This window comes from Electrophorus electricus, chromosome 12 (genome assembly GCF_041902795.1).
Source record: "Electrophorus electricus isolate QZ-2024a chromosome 12, ASM4190279v1, whole genome shotgun sequence".
Taxonomy (NCBI): domain Eukaryota; kingdom Metazoa; phylum Chordata; class Actinopteri; order Gymnotiformes; family Gymnotidae; genus Electrophorus; species Electrophorus electricus.
Genome location: NC_137508.1, coordinates 15949651 through 15963850, shown reverse-complemented (window position 1 = coordinate 15963850; position 14200 = coordinate 15949651). Strand labels below are relative to the sequence as shown.

Below are 14200 nucleotides of genomic sequence, written 5' to 3'. Positions count from 1 at the left end.
TTAGAGGTACAAAAAAGGAAACCTGTGAATCTTCTGGCATGCTTAGTATATTTTCTAGTTTATTGCATGATATCAGTGTAAAGATAGTCATATAAGCCTTGTTGTGAAATGTTACCCAAAAGCCTATGAAAATATCTCTATCAAGTACTAATAAATCAGTTTGATAAGTATTTAACCTTTAGGAAAATTGAGCATAAATTGTTACTTACCACAACAAACCTACCAGCCACTTTAATAAAAACACCTACCTTGTACCTACACCAACTGGACCCTTTATTAGGTGCACCTATATTTTAGATGCATGTTTAAGCATACAACAGACTGTAGCCTATTTGTTGGCATGCATAGTTTATCAGAAACCCTCTATCCCATTTCTGCTGTTCTGTTTCTTACCAAAGGAACACAGTTGACAGATTGAATTTCATTTGAGTGGTGTACAATGTTAAACACAGCAGTGGTCATAAACCTGACCATTGATGAAGAGTTGGAAAAGAGCTAACACAAGAGTTAAAGATGTTTCTAATAAGGTAGAGTGCACCGTGACTGTAAAGGGTTAGTTGTAACACTAATGAGTTTAATTTAGATCCTTCATCATAGTTGTTCATTTGCAGCCACTGAAAAGCCTCTTTGAATTATTATTGCTTCCATATGAAACAATAATCTTTCTGTTAGGAATACTGTTCGCCACAGACAGTGTGGTTGCTGGTGTCACTTTTTAACAGCCCAGATCTTTTGGGAATTCTGTGGGACAACCAGGAAACCTGATATGTACTGGCAAAATGTCAATGAGATGAATAAGGCTGTTTAGCCGGAAGTAAAAAAAACTTGGATCTGTTGACCATTTTCATGTAAAATCTTATATTTGATAGGATCACAGAATAAACATAATGATGATTAATCTGTTACTAACATGATTGTCATTTTTATTACATATTCTAAACCTGTAAAACTGACCCATATCCCTTCCATACAAATGTTTCAAAGCACATATGTACCCTGCACTTATGTTTGAACCAAACTGGTGGGAGTCATATGAACAGGGCGCTGATATTCCTGTTGCCAAGCATGATCTGAGCATGTCTGGCTGACATCATCCCTACTCCCTTCCCTGGACAAGTACAACTCACTCACAGCAATAAGTTGTACATGGTCCTATTGTTTTTGCTTGTACTCTAATAGTTTTGGTAGATCAAAGCCTGACATGGCTCACAGTTGAAGAAGGACAAGACATGAAATAATCTATCTGACACATTTCATTACATCACCCCTCTCTCAATATCTTGGTTGTTAAAGTGAACTACAAATAAGGAGTTGTAGACACATTTGGCTTCCAACCACCACCCCCCCCCCCCCCCCACCATGTTCATAATTTGAATCTTTATACGTCACTGTTCGTTATCATCACTTTAGTCTTTGCAATATTGACATTGCAGGTGGTTGCAGTATGTAAATAAGCCTAAAAAATCTAAAATATTTTAGATTTTTTAACTTTCTTAAGGAATCCTACCTGAAGTAATTGAACCTTTATTAAATTTAATAACCTTTTCCTTGTACAGTGGCTACATACCTAAATCATTCAAATTGCTAGTAATCAGACCACTTATCAAAAGATCTAACCTCAGCTCATCTATCACTTACCTGATGCTTAGTTATGCAACTTAGTTATGAGTATAACTTGAGCAATTGAGGGTTAACAGTGTTGCTCAGGGGCCCAACAGTGGCAACTTGGCAGTTGTGGGGCTTGAAGCAGCAACCTTCCAATTACACATCAAGTACCTTAACCACTGAGCTGTCAAACTACAGGCCAAGCTCAAACCTTAGAGACAGCACTGATTAAAGTAGTTAATGACCTGCTGTTGGCTTCTGACCAGGGTTATGTCTCTTTGCTTATATTGCTTGATCTAAGTGCAGCATTTGACACTATAGATCACAACATTTTACTAGATAGACTCGAAAATGATGTTGGGATTAGGGGAATAGCCCTTTCCTGGTTTAAATCTTATCTAGCCAATCGCTACCAGTTTAACATAAATGGAGACTTCTCAGCGTACAGCAAGGGTAGCTATGGTGTCCCACTAGGATCTGTTCTAGGGCCTTTGCTTTTTTTCTTTATATATGCTACCTCTAGGTGACATTATATATAATCACTGTGCTAGTTTCCACTACTATGTTGATGATACTCAGCTATATGTCCCAGCCAAATCAGAGGACATATATCAGCTTAGTATGATTGAGGAATGCATAAAGGACATCAGACACTAGATGTTGAGGAACTTTCTCTCACTTAATCCTGACAAAACAGAGGTGCTTCTATTAGGCCCAGAGATAGCTAGGTCCTCGCACCTTAATTACTCAGTGAACCTCAATGGTCTCCCAATCACATCATCTCTAACAGTTAAAGATCTTGAAGTTGTCTCATTCAAAGCTCTTCTAAATAATATTTCTAGGACTGCCTTTCTCCACCTCAGGAACATTATAGAGATTAGGAACATACTCTCCTCACATGATACAGAGAAGTTAGTCCATGCATTTATTACTTCAAGATTGGACTACTGTAATATGATACAAGTATTTCAGTCTATTGAAGGCTTTTTTTTTAAATATTCAAAATGGCACATAGAATGTGAAGAAACAGTTATGGATAAACCTTCCACATTATTAGGTAATATAATTTAGTAATGAGTAAGACCTGATCTAGGTTGATAAATGGTGATCTCAAAATTGTGAAAATGTGGTTTCATATCAATTTTTTTTAAATCTATCAAGGAGGATAACTTTGAACCTAGATAATAGCCCCAGATGTTTCTTCCTATAATACAGATGTTTTCACATCCTAGAAACTCTTCTGAAGTCATACAACCTTGGATGTATAAAACTACCTATGAGGATTTTGCAAATAATCCTGAAGCAGCAATGTATCAACTCTAACATTTGATTTGATACTTTTAGAATAACTCATGTTTCTACAATATTAATGAAGGTATAGCTTACATGAAGCCTGTTAAAACTTTCACCAACATTAGGACCACCCATTATCCATCGAAATGAATGAACTTTTTGCAAAGTAAATTTAATGTAAATTAAGTAACGTTAATGATATTCACAGGACACACTTTGTATGTGTACATTTTGTGCCTAGAAGAAAGTAAATGGATTTAGGTTTCCTAGGAGTTTGAAATTTTTTAGGTAATTTTATGCATTCCTTACATAACAGCATTTGTTGCACTGAAACAGAGTTATGCAGATATTTGCAGACATGCTCTTAGGAAAGAAACAAAAATGTGCTGGACCTATATTGCAATATTACAATCAGAGTATATAGGAATATATCTAAAATGTGCTCAAAGTATGTAATTTTCTCCAGTTTTCTCCATATCATGAAGCTTCACATACTCTGAGATTTATTTAGAAGTTTATTGAATCTTCTCTGTGTTTAAACAGCAAGGCAGGTCTTCAAGTGCCTTATTAGGGCTCATTTGATTTTAATTTCAATGTGAGTACTTGGTTAAAGAAAGATTAAATAAAAACCCCATCATCCAGTCAACTGTGCTATCTGTTATTGACTCCATGTTCTAAAACATGAGGTCAACTTTAATGGTCCTCTTGGGAAATATGATTGGCCCACTTAGTGTAGAAATGGATAGACTCCAACCAATCACAATGCCCTGCTTCTCCATTTTATTACTAAGCTATGTACTTTTTGTTACAGTTCTCGTATGGTGTGCTAAATGAGAACTTGAGATCTCATACGCTAGTAGTAGCATTCTTTGAACAAAACAAAAGATGAAGGTAATGGATGTTACTTTTCAATTTGTCATGTCGTGCTGAAACCTTAAGCTATAGCTATTTTAAGATAAAAGAGGCTAGACATTATGAACTGAGAATGTACAGCATAAGCTGAATTCGTCACTGAATGTCCGTGCTATTCCAGATGGAAACAGTGGGAGTGCACACAGCCTACATCAGCTAAACATGGTTTAAACAATGAGTAGTTGTGGTAACCTGCTTTCTGCTTGTTGATATGTTTGAGTGGCACATGAGGAGCAACTGTTTAGAGGTCCATTTTTCTCAGCCTATTAAAAGTGAGATTCCTTTTAATACTAGTAATACACCCGTTTTAACACTGGTAGCTTCCCAAACTCTGCGTATTAAAATCCTATCATTTTTTAAAAATATACAAGTTTACAGTTCTACAAAAGAGGTTGGTGGTGAATGAACTGGGAGCCAGGGCGTTGGCAACAGGGAACATTAATAACAGGCTAATAAATACTTGGGCCAAAGTACCTCCATTAAGAACTCCATTGTATTCTCATGGGAAGTGGACTGGGTTCTTGCTAGTGTTTCTGAATGAGCTACTCAGAGTTGCTGCTTTATTGGGGCAGAATGGGTTGTTCATGCTGAAATAGGAAGGCTCAGATCACTCCTGATAAGTGTGAGCAGAAATGAAAAAGGTCTCTTAAACTTAAAGTATCAAACTTTGATATCTTCCTTGGTCCCAAGGGCAAGGGTCATTGGAAGGACAGTTCACCAGGCTCTTTTGATGCATTTTGCTTTAATGACAGCTGAGGCTGAGAAGTGAGCCAGTTCTGTAAACCTTAGCCTTGCACACATTTTGTTCATTTTACTCCTGATGCATTACTGTAAAAACACTTTCTCTGGAACTAACTGAAGCACAGAAGGGGGTGGGGGATCACCACTGCTTAAGTTGACTTACTTAAATAACGCACCTCCTCTGTTGTTTATGTACCAAAACATTAACTAAATAAAGAAAGCATGTTTGCACCTTCACAAGCAATGACAATAACAGCCAAAGAACTTCTGCAATTATGAATAGATGGGATGCTAATAAGATTTTGGGTAGAATTCAATATTCACAAAATACATAAAATGAGAGCCTTTTAGAAATAAAGTAGTTGCAACAATTTGTATTTGCCCCTAAAGATGTTGGTGATGTTTTTTTCCCCATTTTATCTTTATTTGCACTGAAAAAGCTTACTTGGGTAAAACATTATAATGGAGAAATAAATCTTTAATCAAGTTTAATCTTGCCAAGGCTATTTCAGACATTCATCAAACTTTTCTTTCATGTCATTTCTCTGTCAACATAGGCTGCAGGTTGTTGGAGGGTTGGAGAGCATTTGAGGTTTAGTATCTCATATGTCCCAAAGTGGTTATAACCGCATTTTCACCACTGCTGACAAAAATGCTGGGTGGGTGGACAGAGGAAAAGCCGGTGATAAAACCCGAACAGGGAGGGGTGGGAAGAGAGCACTAAAAAAAGTAAGCTGGAGGTACAGCAGCAACCGGGGAAAGACCTGTGTTTACACAAGGGGCAGGGCTATGCATTAGCAGATAGTAGTGATGTGTGATCAGTGGGCACAGAATTGCCAATGGATCAGTTTTCCTTTGTAGCTTTGTGCCAAAAGACAATGAAATGAAAGCTAAGCATAACAGACCTCTTAAATGGGATGAGAGGTGCTTTTAATGTACATCAGAAGAGAGGGAAAAGAAAAGGCCAACCTTCCCATGTCCCTCCACCATCAGAATCCCTAAATTAAATGGGGTTTCTATATTATTCAGCATTTTGTTGGAGTGTTTTCAAGTCCTGTGCCAAGGGAAACTCCTGTCGTCTTGATTAAAATTCTGTATTCTGTATTGCCAGAATAAGGGATAATGGAAGGGGGAGGTTACCAGGTCAAGCAGATAATTAAGAAGCATTAACTTGATAATTTGAATAAATGCAAAACTTTATAAGCTATTATATATCAAAGTGGCAGTAGAGTCACTAGCACAGAGCATTGTCAAAGATCTTTGTCAAAGTCTGGCTCTGTGAATGCAGAAACTATTCACTGTGAGATTTGTTTGAATGTTTTCTGTATGCATACATGACATTTTAACATGAGGATTTGTGTTTCCACAGAAGGAGGTGAAGGATGTGTTTGCGGCCATCCCTTTTGATGCAGCATACAGCCTGGGCAGGCTCGTGCTGGACGGACATCACGAGCGCGAGCTTGCCTCACTCACGCCAGTACTGCGCTGGAAGAAGGGGGAAAGGATTGCAGCTAGGAATGAGGTCAGATTGCCCTGGCCATCCAGGTGCAGAAATTCCATGCTGATGTCTGTTAATAAGTAGTTCATATAGATTAATTAAGTGAAGCATTTTGAAGAATACATTATGGTCAATAATTGATGAAAGTGAGATCATGATACAAATTTACCTCCACTTCAGCATCTTTGAGTGATGTATACCAATAATTCAAATGAAATTGACCTTATTATTATTACCTTAAACTAGCTCCACACTAGCTAATGACATGCAAGTAATTGTGTTTCATGGCACTGCAGTTTTAACACACAAAAACAGTGTTGACTTTCCTTGACTAAAATGTGCAGGACTGATGCCTTTACTTGGGCAGAGCCCATCTCATTCCCCACCCTTATGTTAGCCCCCTTTACCCTCCTCTGCTTATGAAAATCTGGAATTGGCACTTCTCCGCACATCAGGAATCCATTAGGATGGAATTTAAGCCTATTAGTATCCTTTCCTACCATGCAGTTTGTCTGTAACACTTGAAAACCAGGGGTGGCATTTGAAATCTCTCCAGCAGAAGTATTTTTATGACTGATAATAAATGGAATACATTTATGTAAACCTGAAATTTATCCTCAGACCTGATTGTTGTGCTCTTGTCTTCATCCCTCAACAGAAAAGTGCCCATCCTCTGTCCAACAGTGTCTGAATTCTTGCATCCCAGTGCCCTCTTGTATGATGTTCTGCTCTTGTCACAAAGATGTTTAAGTTTTATAAATGTCCTCTACAATTTGCAGACTTGGTTTGAGAAGAATTGCCTGTCAGATGACTGTGCTGCTGACCTAAGGCTACACGGGAAACTGCTGCTTTCAGGGTAAAGCCCTGTATCTGTTCTTCCGTTCTCTTTCTTTTTAGTCTCATTGTACTTGCCTGCTATTTGCAAGCCTTTTTCAGTATGTTGATGTCATAAAGGTTGAGTCAGTGTGGGTGTGGACACTGGGGCCCTGACACATGCTTGGCTCCTACCAGCTCTGGATGTCATCCATCTTCCAGCTCTTAAGGACGTCTTTGAGTCTGGTTTATAAATGATTTGGGCCTTTTTGTCTCAGTGCATGAGTGTTTCCTTAATGTTAGAGCTGAAGTCAGCTTTCACCCATTCAGTCATTTAAACCTCATGCTGTTTAAATGCTCGTATGAGTGATGGGCTTTGCCTGTTCCTGATTCAGAGAGGGACAAAATTGATGTAGCAAGTTTGTGAATATATCAAAAAGAAGCAAAAAGAAAGGAAAATAACTAGTTTGCTAGTCAGCCTTGGGAGTTGTAACTCCTACTGCTAGGACTAACTTTGCATAGTTAAATATTTATATCTATGCATATACTGAATGTCCATTACAAACATCAGAAATATAACCTTGAAAATTTTGCAGAAATGCTTCAATACATTTAACATGGGCCGTTTAAATTATTATTTTAAATGAAGCCCTGTGCCCCGATTAAGGTGCCACCTCTATTTTCCATTATGTTTCCCACTCAGACATTACATCAGGACTCATCTTGCCCTTGGAGGAGTGAAAAATGTCTCCCTCAATATAACCATTTCTAATGCTGGAGATGATGCCTATGACACCAACATCTACTTAAATTTTTCTAGGGAAGTCCACTATATCAACTTTCTGCAGATGGTGAGTCACTAATGCATGCATAAGTAGACTATTCTGTAATTGCTTCTGCAGGCCATTAAAAAAGCTTCTGTGCTTTTAGTTTACACCAAACTAAAGAATATGGTGATTTCAGAATCCAACAGAAAAATACCCTTAAAACCAAAGATAGCCAGCTGGGCATAGATAGGCAGCTTGGTAGAACAGAAAGTGCAGGAAACAGATTGAGATTTACTGTTGTGATCTCAAGAAGCAGCTGGCTGGTGTCCTATCTCAACTTTTGACAGCATCTCATCAAATGACCTCTTCCACATATTTCTCCAGCCCTCAAAAGCTTTCTGTGCCAGTTATCAGTAGCTTGAGTAAGAACAGTCCTCCCGTTTGATAGGAGTTGTAAAGTGTCGCTTATGAAATATTTCCCACTGTATGGATTTAAGAGAGGAAACACATTTAGGATTAACAAGCATATGTTTAGTGTCCAGATTTATTTAATCTATTAGTTAATATGCTTAAGGAAGAATCAAAAGCATTTTTTTAAATGAGAAACTGGTATAAACAATTTACAATCAAAAGGTTGAAGCATTTGGCATTTGTGGATTATTTAGTTATTTGAACATTTTAAAAGTCTAGTGGCTCTCAGTTTATCAGGAGCCAACAAAGAATCATTAGGAGAGGAGAAACAATGTTTCGAGTAGACACAGGAGCCAGTGCCATGTTACTTCATGCACAAAGCTCCTCTAATTATTCCAGCTCGGCAAGCAGTCAGTATTGTTGATGTGTGCCTTTCTTGCACAGCAGAGGTCAGGCCAGAGCACCTCCCTCGGGGTTCCTCTGTCAGGCAGCGCGTGAACTCCCACGCTCCTCTTCTTTTATGGTCGGGCCCCATTGTCTCTCTGTTTCTCTTGCAACCTTAGCCATGTGCCAGGTTGGAGCCATGCCAGGCGATTGGTTTCAGAAGATCCATCATTTCTGGGTTTGTAGTCATAAGTACAGTGGTGTTGAATCAAAAGTAGAGGTCTTGTTTTCCTTACCTTCGATTTCAGGAGGTTGCGCGAGAATAATCATTTGCTGTTACAGAAACAAATAGAAAATGAGATTCTTTGAGATCAGAGATCCTGAGGTTCTAAGTGAAACATGCTAGAGAGTGGCTGCCTGAGTGTGTGGTGGACTTACATTTTGTACATTTCTTTTGGTACTTCACTTGTCTTTAAAAGGGTATCTATATTGTGCATTTCCTTGTAGTGGTTGTGTAGATTTTGAACATGCTTGTGTTTCACAGTACATAAAATACCTGTGGGAGTACAGCTAGGGCCTCATGTGCGAAGGGAGCTGATGAGAGAGAATCTAAACATGTTATCCTTCTCAATAACTCCCTCTGAACAGACATGTACTACAATCAGAGAGCTTATAAACAGTGCATGAGCCAGAGACTGAGACAAAGTAGAGAACATTTATCACGCAGGTGATTGTCTCCCCCAAGACAGGATACAGGACAGTACACATGTCCACTCTTTCTCAAAGATTGCCAGGTGCATGATGGGTAAACACACTGACTTCCCTTCCTCTGCCCTCTACTATGGGAGCGTATGCTCTGTGCACAGCTCAGGAAATTCCCCAGGTAGTCACAGGGTTCCATCTGTCACTACCAGGTCAGTTGTATCCAAGTGATCCTTATTTAGGCTTAGTGCAGCTGGAAGACTTTGTTATACCTGAGGCTAGGAAAAAAAGTGTGAAGGAAGAGGAGAGGAATGTCAGAACAGTTTGCACAGTGAAGAAACCAGTGTGTCAGGGCAAACCAAGTCAAGCACTGTGTGCTTCACACACTCCTCTGAGCTCCCCCACCCCTGTTATCTGGTGCAGACAATTTATTGATGTAAGTCCTCTCTTGTTATTTCCACCACTGAGCTAAGAATAGCTGTGTTGTAAACTGGGGAATAGGAGCATGCATGTGGAGTGCTCAAACCTCATGAGGTGTGCCAGAATCCAGGAGCACTCTGCTTCCCCTGCTGTGAAACGTTTCACGATAGCTAGTTTGTCTATTTTATCAGCACGCTTGTCAGATCAGTGATGCCTCTCAGTCCATTCCCCCCTCCCAGGACTGTAAAAGGCCAGCTCTATGAACTCTCACTCCAGGAATGCTCACTCCTCAAAAGGGTCAAGGCCCCACTGTTTACTCAATCCAGCCGGAGAAGCAATGTGCTGTTTGGATAAGCTTCCAAACACACTGTCTGGAGGTTATCCCGCTTACTATCCGTTTTGTTGTATGTATACAAAATATATTCATAACAGTTGGGCTAGTGTCATAAATTAGGTTAATGTCATAAGCATAATTTACACAAAATGTGTGAAATATGCTTTAGAGTATAAATACACTAAATAACTATAAAGTGGTTCTAATTTTTTTTATCATAATTTCTAACATGGTCTAAGGTTCAAGTGTAACTATTTTGCAGTCTTCTATATTTAAGTCTAAGTCAGTTGTTGACAAACCATGTTGGACCTTGTCTAACACTAAGATAGTGTGGCACAGAATGTCATTTTAGATTTTGATTTATTCTCATAGTTAACCATCTTAACCTTTAGCCAAGGACTTTGCTTCAGTGACACCTCCTCTAGATACAAACCAGAACATGTAATTCCTTGATGGTGATCTTATTTCACAATGGGGCTATAGCACAGTAGCTCAGTTGTATTGGCTTGTAATGTGATATGTCTAAATCAATGGCCCTCTAAATGTCGTGTGCTCAGTGGCAAAGCTCTGCAGAGTTGTTGTTTTTTTTTTTTTTCCAGTATGTCTCTGGTTTTCCTCATGTCTGTTTCTACTCTAGGAAGAGAAGGGCATTTCCTGTGCCCTGGTTCAGCTGGACTTCCTCAAATGCAGTGTGGGATTTCCTTTCATGAGAGCGCAGACCAAGGTGAAAACACAAGACCCAGTTTTTTCTCATTTCAACTACAAAAACTAGTGTAACTGGCTTTTGTGGTTCTTGATTGTGGTTTAATTAAATTGTTTAATTGTTTAAATGGTTTTAATTTTAGTATCACGTTCAGTGTCCAAAGACTCTCACTTTATAACCTGCATTATTCACTATTTATTATACCCACTATTTTTAATTTACTAGATACCCGGAGGTCTCTGTGCTGAAATGAACAGAACGTTGACACTTACAAGGCCCATGTTAAAATACTTGAAATTTGTTTACCTGATGGATTTCTTTGAATCCTTTTTTAGATATCTGTTTTTCTTTCTCTTTTAGTACCATCTGTCTGTACTTTTTGACACAAGCCATCTGTCTGGTGTAAATGAGACATTGCTATTTTTAATACATGCCAGGAGGTGAGTTTGAACAGTTTTTATGTCTAATTGACTTTCTCCTCTATAAAAAAAATACCAAAATGACTTTAGTCCTCATCACTTTTTAATGCCATTAAGTTTTTATAAGCTGGATGCCTTACCCTAAAGAACACAAAAGGGCTTACTTTTTAAGGTTCCAGTTTGTTACTAAGGCTGGTCAGATGTACTTTCTTTAGTCATAAACCTGTATTACACACTAAATTAGAAAAAAATATTAACATTCATATTCAGTATTTTAGTAACTTCAATAATCTTTTTTCCCTGTCTTATTGTAGAGAAAAATAGGTGTATACACTGTGAGGTTTCTCTATGCAACGGTTTTATTATATACACTCTAGTGCACTAATGTGTGACTTTTTTTAATGTGTGAAGTGTGTGTTTCTTTTCCTGTTGGTAAAAACCATATCACTTGCTAAACGAATGCTGAATAATGCTAGACATTTGGAGATGAATATTTTGTTTTTTTGTTTACTTAGCGCCAACCCAGAGCACGAAAATAAACTACATGACAATACCTTGGAGCTGTCAATTCCTCTTGTGCATGAGGTGGACACAGCTGTCACTGGGTAAGAGTTTATCCTAACAGAGCCGTTTTGCATTTGGACATGTCTAAATAAACTAGACACAAAATAAACTGGACTAAAAATATTTTCTGAATCATAGACAAACAAGAGTATAAAATAATCATGAGTATATTCACTCATTCTGATCATTCGAATATAAATGTATTATTTTTACAGGCTGAGAATGTGACAGTTCCCTCCTCGCATGTAGCATTCAACTGGCTGTGGTGGCTTCCACAGGGCCTTTTGTTTGTTGCATTGTTCTGTTGCATGTGTTGGATGTTTTGGTTTTATGCCATGCCCCACTCATTAGCCATGTCACCTGTGTGACTTTATGTTGTTAGGTTCCTTTATAAGCCCATGTGTGTTTGTATGGCCATTTGTTGGTCATTAACGTTACATTGGCTTTCTTTAGTTCTGTTTTGGACACACTTATGTTACACACTCTTCCAGTGAAGATTAATTTGCTTCCTTCCTTTTTGCACGTTCTACACATGACAACTACTATGGGTGATAAAGGGCTAGAATGTGTGTTTGAAAGGGCTTCATCTGAAACACTAATTTCAAAAAGAGATACTGTGAACCAATAAAGTCTTGGGCAAATAACAGAGAAAAGAAAGTCTCCAACTGAAGAGTTTAAAGAAAATGAACATAAACATGATCAAAGAGTAACTAAAGAAAGCCAGTGTAACAAATCAGTCATACAAACACAAAGGCTTATAAAGAAAGAACATAGCACACAGGTGACATGGTGAATGAAGCTCAACCTGTGTGGGACATGGAACACCATCAAAACATATAACACGTGCAACAGAAAAGCCCAATATGAACTAAGGGCTATGTGGATGCCACAGAGTGCCACAGGGCAAGGAGCAGGACACACAGGACATTTATTAGACAAAACACGATACTCTAAACACAGTGGCATTCACATGGAACAAGCAGGGTGAGCACGAGCAACATCAGAGTCACAAACACGAACGAAATCACAACATGCATCACAAACAGAACCAGAACCAAAGATGCACACACCAACAGGGGTTTAAATACATACAAACATAACGACAATAAACCAGGTGCAGCTGTGTGCTAACAACAGGGCGTGGTTACAAACGAGACAGTCAGTGAGCTCCCACCGCATGCAGCACAACATGAACTGTGGGAAGGGGAGCGTTCCGTGACATAGAGGCTGCTGGTGAGGGGGCACCGTCATGTTTCCATTATTAGTACATTTCAGCAGGTTTGTATAAGTAACATTATATAAACCAATAAAAAGCTTTAAACTTTGAATATAGTTGTCTGCTTGTACTATGATCTTTTAAAATTGTACATTTTATCATGGTGTGTTTCAAGTACACATTATTGCATTGCAACTTTCAAACACTGACTATATTAGGCTACTGTTAGAGTGGCCTTACTGGACTATTCAGATGCTTATAAACAGCAATATCTTATGGCACTATTATATGCTTCTCTCCATAGTGTTGTCACTCCCTCCTCTTTTGTGTATGGAAACTCCATTGATCCATCTCACTTTGTTCAGCTGGAGAACCTGGAGTGCAACTTTCAGCCTCTCAACTTCACCTTCCAGGTATGCAAGAACTTCTGGGCTGTACCCTCATTTGTTTAGATGTCTAGGAAATTGTAAAGAGTGTGCTGTAGCTTCAGAGAGCTTCAGAGTTGTAAAAAGCTCAAATGTCAAGGCTGTAGTGTCATTACAATATCATGACGTTACTGAACCATGTGCTTTTGTGTGTTAATGCAGAGATGCTCACATGCTCACATGCCCCTGAGCTTTTTTCACATGGTGTACACCTGCATTTATATGTGCGAAAGCTGCAAATGCCTATTTGATAGGTCCCCATGTCTTATGACATGTGGCAGGGATTGTCATTTCGTGTGATTGTCCAAGGCAGGGCTCACATTGTAGTATCTCCTTCAGTGTCCAAAAAAGGATTTCTTAGGACTGCAATAAAAAAAGGTTTTGGATAAACCCATTTCCCATATGTTGGTGTCCTAGGTGATAAACAATGGACCAAGCAAACTGCCTGGCTCTACTGTGGAAATAAGGATACCAAACAGACTGGCTGGCAATGGGGCAGACATGTTCCACATCTTAGACACACAAGTGAGTATCACACATCCACTTAGTTTCATTTCATTCTTGTTCATATTACTGCATATAAATGCGTGCTAAATTAAAATTTTTGTAGCCTACCTAAGAACAGTTTATGGTCAAAGATGTCCAGTTGTAGCTCACGCATATCAAGCCTAGTTTTAAAGGAGCAGAAAAATTGGGTGAGCATCCTGCTCTATTCAGTTATGGTACAAAATGTCTTGTTTTATTTTGCAGTTTTGCTATATGTTTGATGTGATTTATGATGTAATTGAATTCAGTTGTAACTCATACTCTATATTACACTAAAAGCAGTGGTAGCATACGCACTGCATTATATTGGAAGTAGTACCATCATGGATCACAACAACAGAGTTGACTTTTAAGTAGGTAGGATAATTAATTACATCAATTCCACCTCATTTAATTCAAACATGTTAAAATGATCTGCATAGCCCAAATATTTTGGTTCTAAATCAG

The 14200-nt window shown here is 38.5% G+C and overlaps 1 protein-coding gene across 4 annotated transcripts in view; it reads left to right on the top strand.

The window, feature by feature from the left end:
* itga9 (integrin, alpha 9) overlaps positions 1 to 14200 on the top strand; it is a 49876-nt gene that overhangs the window by 27349 nt on the left and 8327 nt on the right. For 3 of the 4 annotated variants that reach the window (XM_081724923.1, XM_035531687.2, XM_081724924.1), the window contains 8 exons: positions 5921 to 6073; positions 6829 to 6905; positions 7566 to 7713; positions 10518 to 10604; positions 10944 to 11023; positions 11518 to 11607; positions 13087 to 13195; positions 13625 to 13732. In XM_081724923.1, the coding sequence (XP_081581049.1) occupies positions 5921 to 6073; positions 6829 to 6905; positions 7566 to 7713; positions 10518 to 10604; positions 10944 to 11023; positions 11518 to 11607; positions 13087 to 13195; positions 13625 to 13732 (852 nt within the window). The remainder of the gene's footprint in view (positions 1 to 5920; positions 6074 to 6828; positions 6906 to 7565; positions 7714 to 10517; positions 10605 to 10943; positions 11024 to 11517; positions 11608 to 13086; positions 13196 to 13624; positions 13733 to 14200) is intronic. The other variant, XM_081724922.1, reaches the window with a different exon arrangement.